The sequence below is a fragment of the Bos taurus genome, chromosome 15 (genome assembly GCF_002263795.3).
Source record: "Bos taurus isolate L1 Dominette 01449 registration number 42190680 breed Hereford chromosome 15, ARS-UCD2.0, whole genome shotgun sequence".
In the NCBI taxonomy this organism is placed as follows: domain Eukaryota; kingdom Metazoa; phylum Chordata; class Mammalia; order Artiodactyla; family Bovidae; genus Bos; species Bos taurus.
The window spans coordinates 28,896,581-28,913,743 of record NC_037342.1 but is presented as its reverse complement, the minus strand read 5'-3'; the positions used below and the strand labels follow the sequence as shown (position 1 = coordinate 28,913,743).

Genomic DNA, 17,163 nt, shown 5'->3' with positions numbered 1-17,163 from the left:
CATATAAGACTAGAGCCATCATGTGAAAGAGAAGGGAGGTGGTTTATGATTTTCGGCACCCAGTAACCATTCATCTCTGAGCCGTACCCCAGCAAAAATCTACATAGATTCAGAGGTGTGCTGGAGCCAGCTCACGGCTTAAGAGCTGATTGTTAAATTTTTAGGAAGTTTTAACAATTGTTAAAATGTTGGTAGTTTAAAATAGACCACATTGTGGGTATTTGCTCAGTTGCTGGCTTACCGGCATACCCATTCTCAAGAACCATGAGACATAGTCCTGGAGAAGAGCAAGCATTCAACAACTTGTCAAACAATACAGAACAAGTTTCAAAAAACAAGTATGCCCATGTGTAAGTCAAACAAATGCAGGCAAGATTGAAGGTGTGTACACTGAAAACACTTATTTTGAAGTGGTGACTTGAAAGCAAAAGATACCTTGATTCAAAGAAGCTTTGAGTTTTTAATCTAGGATGTCCAAGTCCCCCGGGGGATTCTCTGAGGAATAAAATGCTTCTTGTATGCTAGAAATGCTGATGTCACATGGTCAGGGGAGACTGACATGCCTCGGTGGTGAGTTGGAGGAGGGGACAGGCATACCTTTGGAAGCAGGGATTGGCTATATTGCCCCTCTGTACTGAGAGGAAAAATAAAATTGCAAGATTGCTATATTTTAGATACAGAGCAAAATGTTTTGTGTTAATCTTAAACGTATTTTGTTTGCATGAAGCTGATTTCTCAGCTTGTTTACCTGGGACCATTCAACATCCCACCCTAGGAGGTTGTCACCTAGGAGAGGAGATGACACCTGCAGAGGTCTGAAGCATGAGGCTTGCCTCAGTAAGGTGAATTTATTACCTCATTTTAGAATGAAAGTGTAAATAAAAATTGAGTAATAGGCCAGCTGACTGAAACGAGAACCTTAATTCGGAGGTTCCTGTTTGTGTCGCAGCAGCCACCTCAGGATGCACGCATATGGTTTGATCTGAGCCTGACCTTCTGTGCAGGCAGAAGTGTCTTCAGTCAGACTTGGGAACTGCAGTGGTGGGAGAATTGAGTGAATTGCTTCTCCTGGTTTTCATCATTTTGGGTAAGCGCCTGCTTTGTATTTCTTAAGCAGTGACTTGAACTTTTCTCACTCGGAATAAAGCTGGTTCTGAAGGTTTTCATTTAAAGGCCATCCTTTTGGGCTGTGAGGCAATCCCAGAACTGTGAGCCTCTGCAGGAGGACTGCCATAAGGTAGTCTAGTGGGTCCAGTTTTCCTTTCTGCAGTGTAGAGTAACCTGTATTAAGATCCTCAGAGAAAAAACCAGTAAGGTTTGCTCTTAATAAAAGAATAAATGATGATGATGATGGTGATAAGCTTTAGCTTTTAAGTTGCCTGTGTCTTTAAGATAGAGCTGTGGCTGGCTGTTCCTTGGACTCATGGCAGAACTCTTCCTGAACTGTTTCTTTTCTCCCAATCCTACACAGGCCAATATTTAACCTTAAGAAGTCAGGAACTTAAACCTCCCAAGAGGGCTAGGCTGTTGTTCATGCTTGCCTCACCATCTGCATGGCTGGATCTCAGGGAAGATAAAGTAGGATGGTTTAGATAGAAGCTGGTCTAAAGGAGAGAGCAGGAATAATGACTGCCTGATTGAGGGAAGGTGGTGAGGTTATCGGTGAGCTCAGTGGTCACTTGTCCTTACTAGGGGCAAACACTTGACTGAGAGAGAGTGCCTCTCCGTTATTTTGTCCTGTAATATTGTAATATTGAGGGGGTCATTTCCACATCCTCTGTGGTCATCTCATTGCCGTGAACCTCTTTTCTGAAGATTTTTTTTTTTCTGTTATAATTGTGCCAAAGACAACAATTCCCTTACACTTTTAATAATAGAAAAGGAGGTCCTGATAGTTACAACTCCCCAGGGGTGATAGAAGATACTTGCCAAGAGTTATATTGTGAAAGAACCATAAGCTTAGCTCCAAACATTTGACCAACACATGAGATAACTTACTATGCAGAATTACCTCAAGAACATGCTTGTGAGAAGATAAATCAGCATCTGGGAAGGAAGCTGGCAGAGTCGAAGATTCAGATGGAGTCCATCAAGGTGCTTAAGGTTCATCTGAGTGCTTTTGTTAGATTTTTTAGAGACTGAGATTCATATATGTATTCTGAATTATTCATCTGAATAATAAAATTCTGAACTATATGTGTGTGTGTATATATATATATATATATGTATATATAAGATTACCCGTCTACTATTATTTATCTATCTGTATTACATGGTAGGAATTTCTGAATATCTGCCAACTAACTAGGAAACTTGAAACTTGACTCAAGTCATGTTCTTGGCCCATTTAAGTGTTTATTAATTCATCTGATCAGTGGTCCCTGGACTTTCACTCTGGGTCTTACTCTGTGATGGTGCTGGAGATGCACTGGCCAATAGGCATGGCTCTTGGCCTCATGAAGCTTATAGTCTTGGGGGTTGAGGGGTGGAGTACAAGCCTTTAATCAAACAAGCACTTAAGCGAATATGTAATTAGAAATTGTGACAAGTGCCCTAAAAGAAAGAGAAATAACAGTACTATTAAAACATGTGGCTAGGATGTGTCCTGGATAGGGTGGTTTGGGAGAGGTTTCTTTGAGGAAATTACATTTAATTTGAGATCTGAAAGATGAACAGGAGTTAACTAGGGGCAGGAGGTGAGAAGAATAGTCAGTCAGGGGGATCAGATTAATCTTGTTTTGTTAAATGAAGTTCAGGAAAGCTTTGCTCTAAAACACTGATTACTTTCACATGCATGGAGGAGACGTCCATAGTAGTAAGAACACGGTCTCTGATCCAGAAGACCCCGGTTTGAATCCTGGCTCTGCTACTTGCTCTATGTTGTTAGGCAGGTTATTTCACCAATTTGTGCCTCAGTTTCCTCATGTGTAAAACCTCATAGAGGGTTGTGAGAATTAAATTGGTTAATGTGCAGAGCACTCAGACAGTGCCTGTCACATACTGTTCTCTAGTTTAATGAGTGTCAGTTACTGACTTCTAGTGTGGTGCTATAACTAGAGGGGAAAAGTCTGATCCTTTAATGTTAAGAATAAGGCCTGGGGAGATGGAGTGGTTTCCCAAATATCAAAGAATTAGTTAATGGAATGTCTGATCTGGGAAGGGAATTTTTAAAAAACTTAATGCTTTTACTGTTAAGTCATTGCTTCTCTATTCATTCACACAGAGTTCTAATGGTGCCTTTGAGTACTTAGGACTGAAAATGGGTATCTTCTATTTGTCAGATTGTTGGCACATTTCTTAGAATTTGTTTGAAAAAGGTTTGGGTGTGGCTCTGTGTGTCTTGAGTTTGGTGACTAGATTCAGAATCTTTTTGGAGTCGCTGGTTTCCTCTTAAAATAGAACAGTGCGTTTGCAGGATGTCGAAGCTGATTTCAATTTGATGGTTATATTGGCAGCTATCAGCACGTATCCAGTATATGCCAGACACTTCACCAGTGCTGTAGCACAGGCATGGACAGTCAGAAATGAGATGCATTTTGGTCCTGCCCTTGAGGGTGTAGGTAAGTCTACTCTGTAATCAATGACTACTCCTCGGTGCAAATAGTGCACTGCTTTGGGGAATATAGAAAAACTATTTGCTGGGGAATGAAGGGAGCACAACCAACTTCCTGGAGAAAAAATTCATCCAGAATACAACAGGGATCTTAGTTGTCCCAGATATGATGAATTAAAGTTATACTATAAAGGAAGCCCCTTATGCTCAGCGATGGATGTGTGGGATAAGGTGGGTGTATCTTTTATATAGAGCTGGAATAAAGCACGCTGTGGCTATCTTGAGAGAGATCTGTATTTTCATTAGAAATACTTATATTTGGGAAAACTTAATGTGACTTTTGGTACATCTGAGTCAGTGTAATTGTTACCTTCATTGTTGTAATGGATTCAAGAACCGAAACTTAAGAAGTTTCCAGTTCATTCTGATTCATCATTTGCCATTCTTGTAAAGGTAGATTCTCAGAGTCCAAAATCTCCTCTAAATTTCCTATATGACTTTTAGGCTATAAAAAATAGGATCTTATATAGTAATGCTTTCTATTTTTTAAAGCACTGATATCTACATTCTTACATCTGATTCTTGCGTCGTTATCCCCATGTTATAAGTGAGGAAATTGAGGTTCATCAAGGTCAACTGACTTTCGGCACAAGCAAGACCTAGGTAGGGCTGCCTTGAACAGCTTGACCCTGATTTTCCAGATGGGGAATTTTTTTAAATGATTTTATTCATTTGTGGCTGTGTTGCGTGTTCGTTGCTGTGTGCGGGCTTTCTCTGTGGTGTGCTGACTTCTCACTGTGGTGGCTTCTCCTGTTGTGGAACGCGGGCTCTGGGCGTGCATGCTTCATTAGCTGTGGTTCCCAGGCTGCAGAGCACAGAGTTGTGGTGCCCAGACTTAGTTGCTCTGCGGCACGTGGGATCTTCCCAGATCAGGGATTGCACCCATGTCTCCTGCACTGGCAGGCAGATTCTTTACCACTGAGCCACCAGGGAAGACCCAGTTGGAGAATTTTGTTGATTAAAATTCAGATAAGAAACTCTTAGGTAATCATTTTTTTATAAGTTGAAATGGCCACCACACACATGCTGGACTTCCAGCAGAGCTGGCTAGGGTAATATGATGTTAATACACCAAGAAGACCTTTCCTTTCAGCAAATTCTGAGGTGGAATTACTCCAGGCTGTCAAGGGTTCAGAGATCATGGCTGAGGCCCGCCGCAGGAGTAGGTTGGAGCCTAAGGCTGGTTGAATTGTGACTCTTTGGAGTTAAGGTATTTCTGTTTTGTTAAGAAAACTGTGGGGCTTTGTGTAGAACAGCAAATCTATTCCCAGGAAATGGTGGATGCCGTGAAATTTATACCACAGAGATAATAGAGATGCTTTTAAAGTACTTTTGCCTGTGTACAGCCCGATTCTCCTTCTACTCCTGCTATCCTGCCTGAAAAAGTGAAAAAATAAAATCTCGCCATGGACCTTTCAGGTGGCTTCTTTGTGTCATAGAACTTGGTGAATGCCTTAACTGAGCTTAGAAATTTCCCCCTTATTTGTGTATCTCCCTTCTTACATGTTCAGAATGTTCTTTATATATTTAAGGCAGTTGTTTTAATTTAGTTGGAGATATAGATCAACATTTCAGGCTGAGTATCCTGTAATCTTTCATTTTTATGAAACTGTCAGACTGTAGATTGTTTAGGGTTGTCATCTCAAGGTTATCCTGGAATTATTTGCTTTTATTCTCTCGAAAAGCAACTTTCACATGATCTTCCCTTACAGCCAATCTGAGGCAGCCCCCAAGTAACTCTCCAAACACCACTCTGTTTTATCATAGCAGTTACCAGCATCCGCTGTTTCTTATTCATTCATTTGCTGCTTTTTTCTCTCCATTTCCCTGCCAATGCAAGCTGCATGTGACTAGGCCCTTGTCTTCCTTGTTCCATGCTGCATCCTAGTACTTCAGAGAAAGACTGGCTCACAGAGGTACTCACTAGTGATTGGTTGAATGAATGAACTCCTCCTAACACTATTTTCTGACTTTTTTTTTTCTTTTAAGATTGAAAAATTGACAACAGCATGTTTTACCCACTGAAAGTCATCCTGATACCAGTGTTACTGGGTAAGTGGAAGCCAAGGGACCAAGGAGGGTATTTGATTTAAGTCTCATGTGTGTTCAGAAGCCAATGTTATGTATTTTCATTTCCCCTTGCTTTGCTGAAAACGGAAACCCCAGCCTGGAACTTTATAGTTTTGTTGAAACAGTTGTTTTAGAAGCCAGGTAGCAGACTCTTTCTTGGAAAGCTGAATATTCCTCTGTTTCTATTAGAAACAGAATGCCTTTTGGTCCTGACTGGGTGTTCTATGACCTTCTTACAGAATATGAAGAAAGTTTCTCACTGGCATTCCTGCACTTTCAACTGTTATCTTTATCAGGAAATGAAATCATCAAAGAGAGTCCCTAAGTCTCTGTAATTGTTTTCCTGCTTTAGTCATGCCAGCCTTCTTGCAGTTCCTCAAATGCACCAAGCTCTTGCCCAGTTTTTGATAGTTTCTTTTGCCTAGTACCGTCTCTCCCCACTTAACCCTAGCAAGCCTGCCTAAGCCTTCAGCCTTCTCCTTAAGCTCTACTTCCTTTTAAAAAGCCTGCTGTGGTTGCCTCCCTGAACCGGGTTGGAGTCTCCTGTTCCTACAGTGCTCAAGGCTGCTGCTTCTTGCTCATCTGTTGTCTTTTCATCCTTTAGCCCCCTTTCATCCGTTAGCCCCTTGTCTCTCTCTTTATCCCATGGATAAATTAATTAGGTGCTTTACTCTCATGACTTTTAAATTTGTTTTCTTAAAAAATTTTTTTTTGAATTTCATTTAAAAATTTATTCTGTTTATTTATTTGGCTGTGTTGGGCCTGAGTTGCAGCACTCGGGAGCTTTAGTTGTGGCATATGGGATCCAGTTCCCTGTTGAGGGATTGAACCTGAGGTCCCTGCATTGGGAACTCAGAGTCTCAGCCACTGGACCACCAGGGAAGTCCAAAATTTTTTATTTTATTGAAGTATAGTTGATTTATAATGTGTTAATTTCTGCTGTGTAGCAAAGCAATTCAGTTATACATATATACATACTGTTTCATATTCTTTTCTATTGTGTTTATCACAGGATATTGACTGTTGTTCCCTGTGATATACAGTAAGACCTTGTTGTTTATCCATTCCATTTTTCTCTTCTTTATTAGCTTTTTGGACTTTGCATGGTGACCTAAAGAATGACTCAGCAAAGTGCACAAAAGAATGGTCTTTGCTTTAATTCCAGGCAACATAGCATTTGCACACACATGCAGTTAGACACGTGCGCGCACAAGAAAATAGTCCATATTAGAGAAGTTTTTTCACCATGGAATCAGGGTTATAATAATCTCAGGGGCTTCCCTGATAGCTCAGTTGGTAAAGAATCTGCCTGCAATGCAGGAGACCTGGGTGTGATCCCTGGGTTGGGAAGATCCCCTGGAGAAGGGAACAGCTAGCCACTCCAGTATTCTGGCCTGGAGAATTGCATGGACTGTTTAGTCCATGGGGTTGTGAGAGACTTTCACTTTCACTTTCTTTTCTTTCCAGAGATGGGTGAAGCAGCCTGCAGCATTTTGCCCTTCCATCAGAGACTTAGCAATCTAACCCCCTGTGGAGTTGCCTGGTGACACTGGGCGACCAGGATTGTACTTCTTGATGGAGAGGTTTTCCTCCTCTGTAGAAAGTCTTGATTTCTTCAGTTATTTCTGTACAAAGGCTGCCGGTCAAGTCTAAGTTTCTGTCCGCTTTGCTTGCTGCTCTTACCTTCTAGCAAGCTCATTTAATTCTACAGTCAGCACTCTTCATATCACATTATACAGCTTCTTATCCCTTTAACCACACTTGAAGCTGCTCAGTTCTTCCCTACAGGAAAATTCCAAATCATTTTTGGAGGTACTTTTGGATTTCTTTCAAAATAATTTCCTCCAGAGGGTGGTGAGTTCATGTTTTCTTTCCCATCTTCCCCACTGTGTGTGCCTGCTGTTGGGCAGGAAGTTAACACTCTTCTCTTGGAACAACAACTTGGATGGAGAGGCTGGTGCATTTTGTTTATACCCAAATCCATTCACTTGGCTCTTCTTTGATGGGAACTGGCCAGCATCTGATTGTGTCTTGCTGTGGTTGTCTCTTTGCATAGAGCATGTCTTATAAAAACAGAAAAATCCATGTGATGGTTTTCTCTTTAGAAATGGTTTTCTCTTTAAGTGAAAAGAGAAATTACTTGAACAATGGACAGATATTGGAGGGGTATGATGAAGATTAACCCCTAGAGGCTGGAAAGCCAGGCTGAGGGCAGACCTGGAGGGGGCAGGTGGGGAGAAAGCAAACAAAGGAAATTCAAGGGAGGGGCCGTGCTCTGTGTTGACCTAATTACAAGGATCTGCACTACGGCCAGAATCAGCTGGCACACTCAGAGATAAGCTTTTGTAGAGGGACGAAAAAAGGAGAAAAACTGAGGGAAGCAAAGTTACCTGTGAACTGGCCTTTCAGTTAGGGGACTGGTGGGAAACTAGGAGCCAGAGACATCATCACCTGCTTAGAGGCATCTAAATTCACGACCTCAGGGGAGAGACTTCAGGGTTTCTCTTCTTCTTATTTTTGTTTTGTTTTTTGGCCCTGCTACATGCCTTGTAGGATCTTAGTTCCCCAACCAGAGATTGAACCTGTGCCCTCAGCAGTGAAAGCACGGAGTCCTATCTACTGAATTGCCAAGGAATTCCCTCTCTTCTTTCTTTAGAAAGGAGATTTCAGGGATGAAGACTAGAAAAGAGAGAGGGTCTAGCTAGGAGCTATTGGACAGTATGAAGATTGTAGAAGTCCTTTGACTTGAGCCACGTGGGGGTAACCACAGGGTATTTTTGTTACCCTTGGGAATGCCACGCTGGGTTGAATTAAAGTCCTCTGAATACTTTGTTCATGTTGGGTTATCTGGGGAGGGAAGATGTTAGTTGCTTAGTCATATCGGACTCTTTGTGACCCCATTGACTATAGCCCACCAGGCTCCTCTGTCCCTGGAATTCTCCAGGCAAGAATACTGGAGTGGGTAACCATTCCCTTCTCCAGGGGATTTTCTTGACCCAGGGATTGAACCCAGGTATCCTGCATTGCAGGCAGATTCTTTACCATCTGAGCCACCAGGAAAGTCTGCATCTACTTGGAGATTAATACTAGTTTCTGTGTTCAGTGTGTTTGTCTGATGATATCTCTCTTGCCTGTTGCCTTCTCTAGGTTATTCCTTGGGCCTGGATGACTTGAGTATTTCTGCCGTGGAGCTAACAGTCCACGTGGGTGATTCAGCCCTTCTGGGATGTGTTTCCCAGAGCACAGGAGAGAAACATGTGACCAAGGTAGACTGGATGTTCTCATCAGGAAAGCACATAGAGGTAACAAGGAGGAAACCCTGCTGTGTATTAGAAGCCCCAGCCAATGGTGTCAGAATATGGGGAGAGGGAGAATCAAGTCATCCCATGCCATGAGGTGGGGGGGGTTTCAGGAGTTGGGTTCTGGAGCTCACCAGAACTGAGCCTCCTCCTAGTTTGAGCTCTTGGTGGTACACAGCTGATTACAATCAGCTGGGAAAGTTACTCAACCTCTCAGAGCTTCTCTTCCCCATCTGTGAATAATGGTAATACTTTTCAGGTCATTGAGAAGCTAATGGGAGACATACACATAAAGTTCTTTCAGTTTCTTTTCTTTCCTGTTTCTCCCATTTGTGGAGTAGCATAGGTGGGTGGGAGGGGTGAGAAGAATGAAAACACATTGGTCTAGACAAAAAGAGTTATGGCCCAGGCACAGGGATGATGTCACTGTAATCTTTCAGGAGGGTGGAGAGTCTTTCGGCATTCTGCCGATCCGTTTAAGTGCTGAATCATCTCTTTCTCCTTCATGGCTGCTTAAACTGTTAGGATTGGCAGGTTCAGCATGGCTGAGTGAGGGAGCTCTTTGGATTGGCAAAAGTGTATGAAGCCTCATCTGGGATTCTGTGGAGATAGATACTTGTGTATTGGTCTCATTTGTGAAATATACTCCAAGTAATGTATGACTAGCAATAAAGTCCTAAGGTTTTCAAATGAAATATTGTTTCAGTAGCTCAGAGCATGTTATTTCCATAATGTTACTATCACTCAAATGTTTGTTACTATTTATTTTTTTCAAAGATTTTTTTTGCTGCAGACCATTTTTAAAGTCTTTATTGAATTTGTTACAATATTGCTTCTGTTTTATGTTTTAGTTTTTTGGCCCCAAGACATGTGGGATCTCAGTTTCCTGACCAGAGATTGAACCCTCCTCACCCTCTGCATTGGAAGGCAAAGTCTTAACCTCCTGACTGTTTATTGTTATAGGAGGGGTATACCCATGGTCTAAGTGAAACTACGAATTCCCTATGGCTTTTCCCCCAAGTCTGTAAACCATTTCCTTTGATGACTCCTTCTCATGCCTTACGATGTGCTGCCTGGAGGAGGGTGGAAAGGAGAGGGCTGACAGCTAACACGGCAGGAATTCTTACAACAGCCAGTCTGTGGGGTTGCATTTAGATGCCATTGAATCCAGGGGCCATGGCAGAACACAGGGAGGTACTTTTCAAAAGTTGTGAGTTTGTGGAATTCCCTGGAGGTCCTGTGGTGAGAACTCTGTACTCTCACTGCCTAGAGTCCAGGTGCAATCCCTGGTTGGAAAACTAAGATCCCACATGCCGTGCAGCGTGGCCAAACAAACACCGAAAGTTGTGAGTCTGAATCACCAAAGTGATTTTCAGAGTAGGTGTTACATTTTACCTTAAACTATAAGAAATGAAAATGTGTTCATCCTGTTTCTCCAATTGTCATTGTCTAATAGAAGCCACAGAGTCTTGTGTCAGTTAAAGTATTGTCTGGCACATTCTTCTTATTCTTCTTCTTATTAATTGGGTACCAAGTACTTCTTTGATGCTGGTGGTGACAATGACTATGCTGCCTCCATGGAACAGGGGCTTTTGAACTCAGACTTCTGGGTCTGGTGCCATGGGCTTGAAATTTCCTCTGATGTTGTGTTGCCCTCCAGGATGAGTACGTGCTCTTCTATTACTCTAACATCAGCGTGCCTGTGGGGCACTTCCAGAATCGTGTGCGTTTGGTGGGGGACATCTTACACCATGACGGTTCCCTCCTGCTCCAAAACGTGGAAGAGACCGACCAAGGAAACTTTACCTGTGAAATCCGCTTCCAAATGGAGAGCCTCGTGTTCAAAAAAGTGGTGGTCCTGCATGTACTGCCAGAGGAACCCAAAGGTAACATGAATGCTTACTCAGAGAAGGGCAAAGGGCAAGAGATTTGGTGTGCAAAGAGGGATGTGAACTGATTTTGTTGACTAAATCCTAGTCAGTGGGCTAGGTACTTACCACGAAGTGAGTCCTCAATAAATGGTGCTCTCTATTTATTATTAGTTTTTTAAAGTAACCCATAGAGGATTAAAAAAAATATGATCTATTTAATATTTTTGGCTGCTCTGGGTCCTTGTTGCTGCTCGCGGCAGGGGCTACTCTGTACTTGTGGTGCGTAGGCTTCTCGCTGAGGTGACTTCTCTTGTTGTGGGTCATGAGCTCTAGGGCATGGGCTCAGTAGTTGTGGTGCATGGGTTTAGTTGCCCCATGGCACATGGGATCTTAGTTCCCAGACCAGGGGTTGAACCTGTGCCCCCTGTGTTGGCAGGCAGATTCTTAACCACTGGACCTCCAGGGAAGTTCCAGTGGTGCTCTTTAAATAAAAATAATGATGATTATTATTTTATCATTCCTTTAAACATATTTCATCCTTATGAAAATTCTGTGAAGGAAGTACCGTGTTCTCCTTTTCATTTTATAGACATGTTAACTGAGGCTTAGAGAGTTTAAGTGACTTGCCTGAGGACATATATTTATTAAATGGCATATCCAATACTTGGACCCTTGTACCTCTGTCAACATAGTTCATGTTCTTTCCACTATACCCTGATGCTCCCCATGAGTTTTGCAGATTGATGTTGTCTCCATACTTTGTAGGTAACTATGTTTTCTGGGGGATACAAAAGAAATGAGCAGGTTTCCCTCATGTTCCTATTTATAAATAGCTTCAGTAGTTTGTTGGTTTTAAAAACATACTCTGTGGAACACTCAGGGTCCAAGGGACCTGGTGGGCCACACAGAGGGTGAGAACAAGGCAGCGGGGACAGAGGACCTAGTCACGCCCGGACCTCAGGTTTCCACCTCCACTACAACCGAGTCCTTTTCCTTTTTTCTGTTGTATTCTTGGGCTTCCAGGTAAGATTTTGTTTGAAGAAAGAATTCTGCTGCTTTAAAAGTTTGAAAATCACAGAATGAAGTATCTTTAAATGTGTGAAATGGAGACTTCGCTGGTGGTACAGTGGATAAGAATCCACTTGCCAGTGCAGGGGACACGGGCTTGATCCCTGATCCAGGAAGATTTTACACGCTGTGGAGCAACTAAGTCTGTGCGCCACAACTACTGAAGCCTGTGCACCCTGGAGCCCGTGCTCCGCAGCAGGAGAAGCCACGACGGTGGGAAGGCCGCACAGTGCAACTAGAGAGTGCACTTATTCTCCACAGCTAGAATAAGCCTGCACACAGCAACGAAGACCCAGTGCAACCAAACATAAACAACTGAAAAAAAGAAAACAACAAAAAAGTGTGAAGCGGAAGAACCGGCTCTGTCCTCAGGAGAGCTTGCTGTCTAGGGCAGGAGCTAGGATCTAGACCGCTCCCCCTGCCAGCCTGCTTAGGTCTGTCCTTTCAGTGAGCTCCTTTGGAGCACCCAGCTCTCCTCTCTGGTGACACACTCATCACACCTGTTCAGTTGTGTCTCCCTGTCCACCTGCATCCGTGTTCTTGGTTCCATGACCAGCCCCAGGCTCAGCACCTGGCACAGAGTACGCAGTCAATAAACATTGGTCAAATGAATGAAATCCTTAGGTGAGCATCTCTCACTTGAATCTGCTTTCTAAAAACATGAAGTGGTAGAAGGAATTGTGGAAGGTGGCCTCTGACCTCACTCCTAACTTCATACTAATACTTTTTATCAATTGCATTTTTTCTTTTGATTTCAAAGCTAGGGCTCTCCAGGAAGAAGAAATGAACCAGCTACCTGTGTCTCCCAAGGATTATCTTTGAATTACCCCTTTCTTCTTTGGTCTCTGATGCTGGCCTTGAGAACATGCAAGCATGTCCTACAAAATGGTGCCTTTTCCTGCTTAGAAGAGGCACAGAGGGAACAAATCCAAAGGAGGCAATTTTAAGAGTTGAGTCCATGGGAGTAGGCTAGAGCAATTTTATGGGAGGCAGATATTTTCCAGTAGCCAGTGGAGCAACTTGTATTTACTTTTTCCTTCCAGCCAGAGTGGGGATAGCTCTGAGTGCTCACCATTTGCCTGGTGGCCATCTCCTCCCATGTGGAAACTCATGTACGGCTTCCTCCACGAAGTTTACTCTTCAGTTTGTAATTCTTCCGTCTTTCTACTGCTCCAACTCTTTTAATTCTTATTTTAAAAGCTAGAGACAGTTTTATTTTTCTTTTCTTTTCTCTCTCTCTCTCTTTTAAGAATTTGCTTCCTTGTATTCTGTGAAAGGATTTTAAGGCATCTGAATGTGTGTGTTCACAGATTATATAATTACACTGTATAGATATATGTTAATGAGATGTATAAAGAGAACAAAAAGTAATTGTTGCTCAAGCACGTGCATATTATTTCAATTGTGTGATCTGTATTTTTAAGATTCAAAATGGAATTAAAGTTTTCATAGCAGATGAATTGCCTGAACAACGTTTTGAGTTGTTCAGGGAGAGAAAATACTCTTATTGAAGAGACTCATGCACGTGATAGGTGGCATAGTAGGTGAGCTTTAGGTGACTTCTGGATCCTAACTTCATTCAGTTCAGTTCAGTCATTCAGTCGTGTCTGATTCTTTGTGACCCCATGGACTGAAGCACGCCAGGCCTCCCTGTCCATCACCAACTCCCGGAGTTCACTCAAACTCATGTCTATTGAGTCGGTGATGCTATCCAGCCATCTCATCCTCTGTTGTCCCCTTCTCCTCCCACCTTCAATCTTTCCCAGCATCAGGGCCTTTTCAAATGACTCAGCTCTTCGCATCAGGTGGCCAAAGTATTGGAGTTTCAGCTTCAACATCATTACTTCATTACTCTAGCTATTTTTATTCTATTGTAATCTCTTCTCAATTTATGAAGGTCTGTGATACTAGAAAGAAAGAAAGTGAAGGTGAAAGTGAAAGTCACTCAGTCATGTCTCACTCTTTGAGACCCCATGGACTATACAGTCCTTGGAATTGTCCAGGCCAGAATACTGGAGTGGGTAGCTTTTCCCTTCTCCAGGGGATCTTCCCAACCCAGGGATGAAACCCAGGTCTCCCACAAATCCGGTCAGGTGGTTCTTTACCACCTGAGCCACAAGGGAAGCCCAAGAATACTGGAGTAGGTAGCCTATCCCTTCTCTAGCAGATCCTCCCAACCCAGGAATTATACTGGGGTCTCCGGCATTGCAGACAGATTCTTTATCAACTGATCTATCAGGGAAGCCCCATGATACTAGAAAAAGCCCACAAAAGTCCACCTAGTCAAAGCTATGGTTTTTCCAGTAGTCATGTATGGATGTGAGAGTTGGACCATAAAGAAAGCTGAGCACTGAAGAATTGATGCTTTTGAACTGTGGTGTGAAGACTCTTGAGAGTCCCTTGGACTGAAAGGAGGTCAAATCTGTCAATCCTAAAGGAAATTAGTCCTGAATATTCATTGGAAGCGCTGGTGCTGAAGCTGAAACTCCAATACTTTGGCCACCTAATGTGAAGAACTGACTCATTGGAAAAGACCCTGATGCTGGAAAAATTGAAGGCAGGAGGAGAAGGGGATGATAGAGGATGAGATGGTTGGATGGCATCACTGACTTGATGGACTTGAGTTTGAGCAAGTTCCGGGAGTTGGTGATGGACAGGGAAGCCTGGCATGCTGCAGTCCATGGGGTTGCAAAGAGTCAGACACAACTGAGCGACTAAACTGAACTGATGATACTAGAAAGGAGGGAAGAGAATGAAATAATTAAAAGTCCATGTTTTAGAATCACATGTGACAGGCTTTAAATTTTAATTTAGAGAAAGTTCCTAATATTTGAAAGACAAATTTCAGTTGTATAGGCAGTTTTCTTACAAATAAAAATAATGTTAACTTCCTGTACTTTTGCTCTAGAATCAGCCATCTTTCCACTTATGTGAGGTGGTAACAGTAAAGGGAGTGAGAACACATGGGCTTTGTTTTCACTCAGACCTGGGTGTGAGTTCTGCTCTGCCTTTTACTGGCCATGAAGCGTTGCACTCATTCAATTTCTTTCTCTGTGAAATGGGAGAATAATAGTGCATATCTCAAAATACTGTAATGACTAGGTGATAACCTAGGTGTTTAGCACATGTCTGGTGTGTTGAAAGAATTCATAATATTTAGTTCTTATTACTGCATTTAAAATATAGGGTTCAATTCTTGATATACGCATAGATTTAGAGGGCATTTCGTTTGCTATTGATATTCTTTGGAGTGAATTTTTATCACTTCCAAATTAATTCCCTCCATAGAGTTCCAAGTTCATGATATTTTCTTTTGCTTTCCTCCCATTGTACATCTTTCCTGCTGAGCGGGAAGTTATTGTTCTGCCAGGGACACAATTTGGATGAAAAAGTTAGCTGATGTACTGTGTTGCTTTGTGAGCTTTGCTCAATGCTCTTTTGAAGGAACTCTGTCCAAATAAGACCTAGACTTGTGTCTCCCTTAAATACCATCCTGCCTTTAATATCTTGACTGAGTTTGTAGTTGATTTATATAGAGCACTGTTGAAAAATCAGAAGCATCTTTCTAATTATTTTCTTTTTCAGGGACTTCTTAAAATGATATAAGTAGTATGGGATCAGCTGTTTACACAAATAAGCAGGAGGAAGAGACTATGAGTTGGAAAGCCAAGAATGAGGGGAAGGGGGAGCAGGTGCAGAAGAGGGAACAGGTGGGGAAGTGGGGGCAGGGATTAAAATGAGAGAAAAGTCAAAAGGAAAACTGTCTGTTGTTTGACCTAATTAGCAAGCAGTCCTGTGACCTGTAGTCTAGCCAGAATTGTCCTAAGCAAGTCCTAAGACAACTTGTAAAAGAATTAAGTAGAAGAGTCACCCATGATTCAGTTTTTCACCTGGGAGAGCCAGTGGGTTATTTATAAGAATGAGAGTTACTTCTACTTCCTGTTTATGTTAAGCAGATGTGGGTACTCAAGTGGGCGAACAGAAAGTGGAGGGCTTCATGGTTTTCCATTCTTTATTACAGGCTTGAAGTGAAGTTGGGGCTTGTGGGAGAAGTTCTAGAAAAGGAGAAGGAGAAAGAAATTAAAGAGAAGCCAGAAAGTGTTTATTGACGTCAGTGGGACCCTCAGACTTGATGTGTGTTGGCAGCTAGAGGATGCTGTCTTACCCTTGGGGCATCGTGTTGGTTTGATGAGAGGCCTCTGAATATTCTGGCCGCACAGAGGGAAAGTGTGCAGTGTGTGGTGGTGACATTGGTTTTACTGCAGAGGATCTTTGGCTAAACATGATCTCTTCCAGAAGTTCTTTGGCTTCTAGAGATTATACTTTGAGTTTGACTTGACTTATCGTTTTATCCCCAGAGCTGATGGTTCATGTGGGTGATTCGACTCAGATGAGATGTGTTTTCCACAGCACAGAAGAGAAGCACATGAGCAGGGCAGACTGGATGTTCTCATCAGGAGAGCCTGCCAAGGTAAGGAGGAGAAGCCCTCGTTGTGTAGAAGAAGCCCCTGGCCAGTGGTGTCAGGACAGAGTGGGGACAACAAGAACCTAGGCATCAGGTGCCACATGGTGGTCTCATGAGGGCTTGGACTTTGGAGTTTGTTTAAAAAAAAAAAACAAACTGGGCCTCTTAGCTTGGCTGGGCAATTTCAGCTTCCGGTTGGGAAAAATGACTAATGAAGATGATGAAGAAGTAGATGTTGCTACCGCTCGACTTTTTGGGTTGTCAGGATGCATCTAGGACATGGTGATGTAGAGCATTGGTTCATGACTTGGCTACTGCGTCTTGGCTTTATCCTTTCTCTCTCTTTTCCTTTTTATAGAATTCATGGAATAACAAGGGGGAATGCTTTTGGTGATCTAGCCAGGAAAGCAGTGGGTTAGGCATAAGAATGATTGTCTTATTTGGGTTATTTTTGTGAGTTTTCTTCTGCACCCCTTCACCCCATTTATGTGATGGGATTTTCTTTGTCTTCATGGATGTGTTGAATGTTGGGATTAGTAGTGCTGGAGGCCAAGATGAGGAGTGTACTTCACAGGGACTCTGAAGCAGTAAACAGCAGGTTAGTTCATTAGACAAGTAGATGTCAACTATGGCATGGTGATGTCCTGATGAGTCAAGCTGTGTCTTGAGAGATATCTCACATGACTTATCGTTAATAAAAGTTAAGGTACCAAGCTTAGAAAAGATTTGGCTTTTACAAATGAAGACATATTCCAGGTCATCCATACAAAATGTCAT

At 42.5% G+C, this 17,163-nt stretch overlaps 1 protein-coding gene across 7 annotated transcripts in view; it reads left to right on the top strand.

Annotated features, from left to right (window-relative positions):
• The first annotated feature begins 1,018 nt into the window (after window positions 1–1,018).
• Window positions 1,019–17,163, top strand: part of JAML (junction adhesion molecule like) — a 31,200-nt gene continuing 15,055 nt past the window's right edge. For 4 of the 7 annotated variants that reach the window (XR_009490578.1, XR_009490577.1, XR_009490574.1 and 1 more), the window contains exons 1-5: window positions 1,019–1,087; window positions 5,603–5,665; window positions 8,831–8,985; window positions 10,643–10,868; window positions 16,280–16,392. Coding sequence is in view for 2 of the 7 variants with exons in the window: in XM_005215818.5 (XP_005215875.1) it covers window positions 5,623–5,665; window positions 8,831–8,985; window positions 10,643–10,868; window positions 16,280–16,392 (537 nt within the window). In the remaining 5 variants the exon portion in view is untranslated. 7 annotated transcript variants of the gene reach the window in all.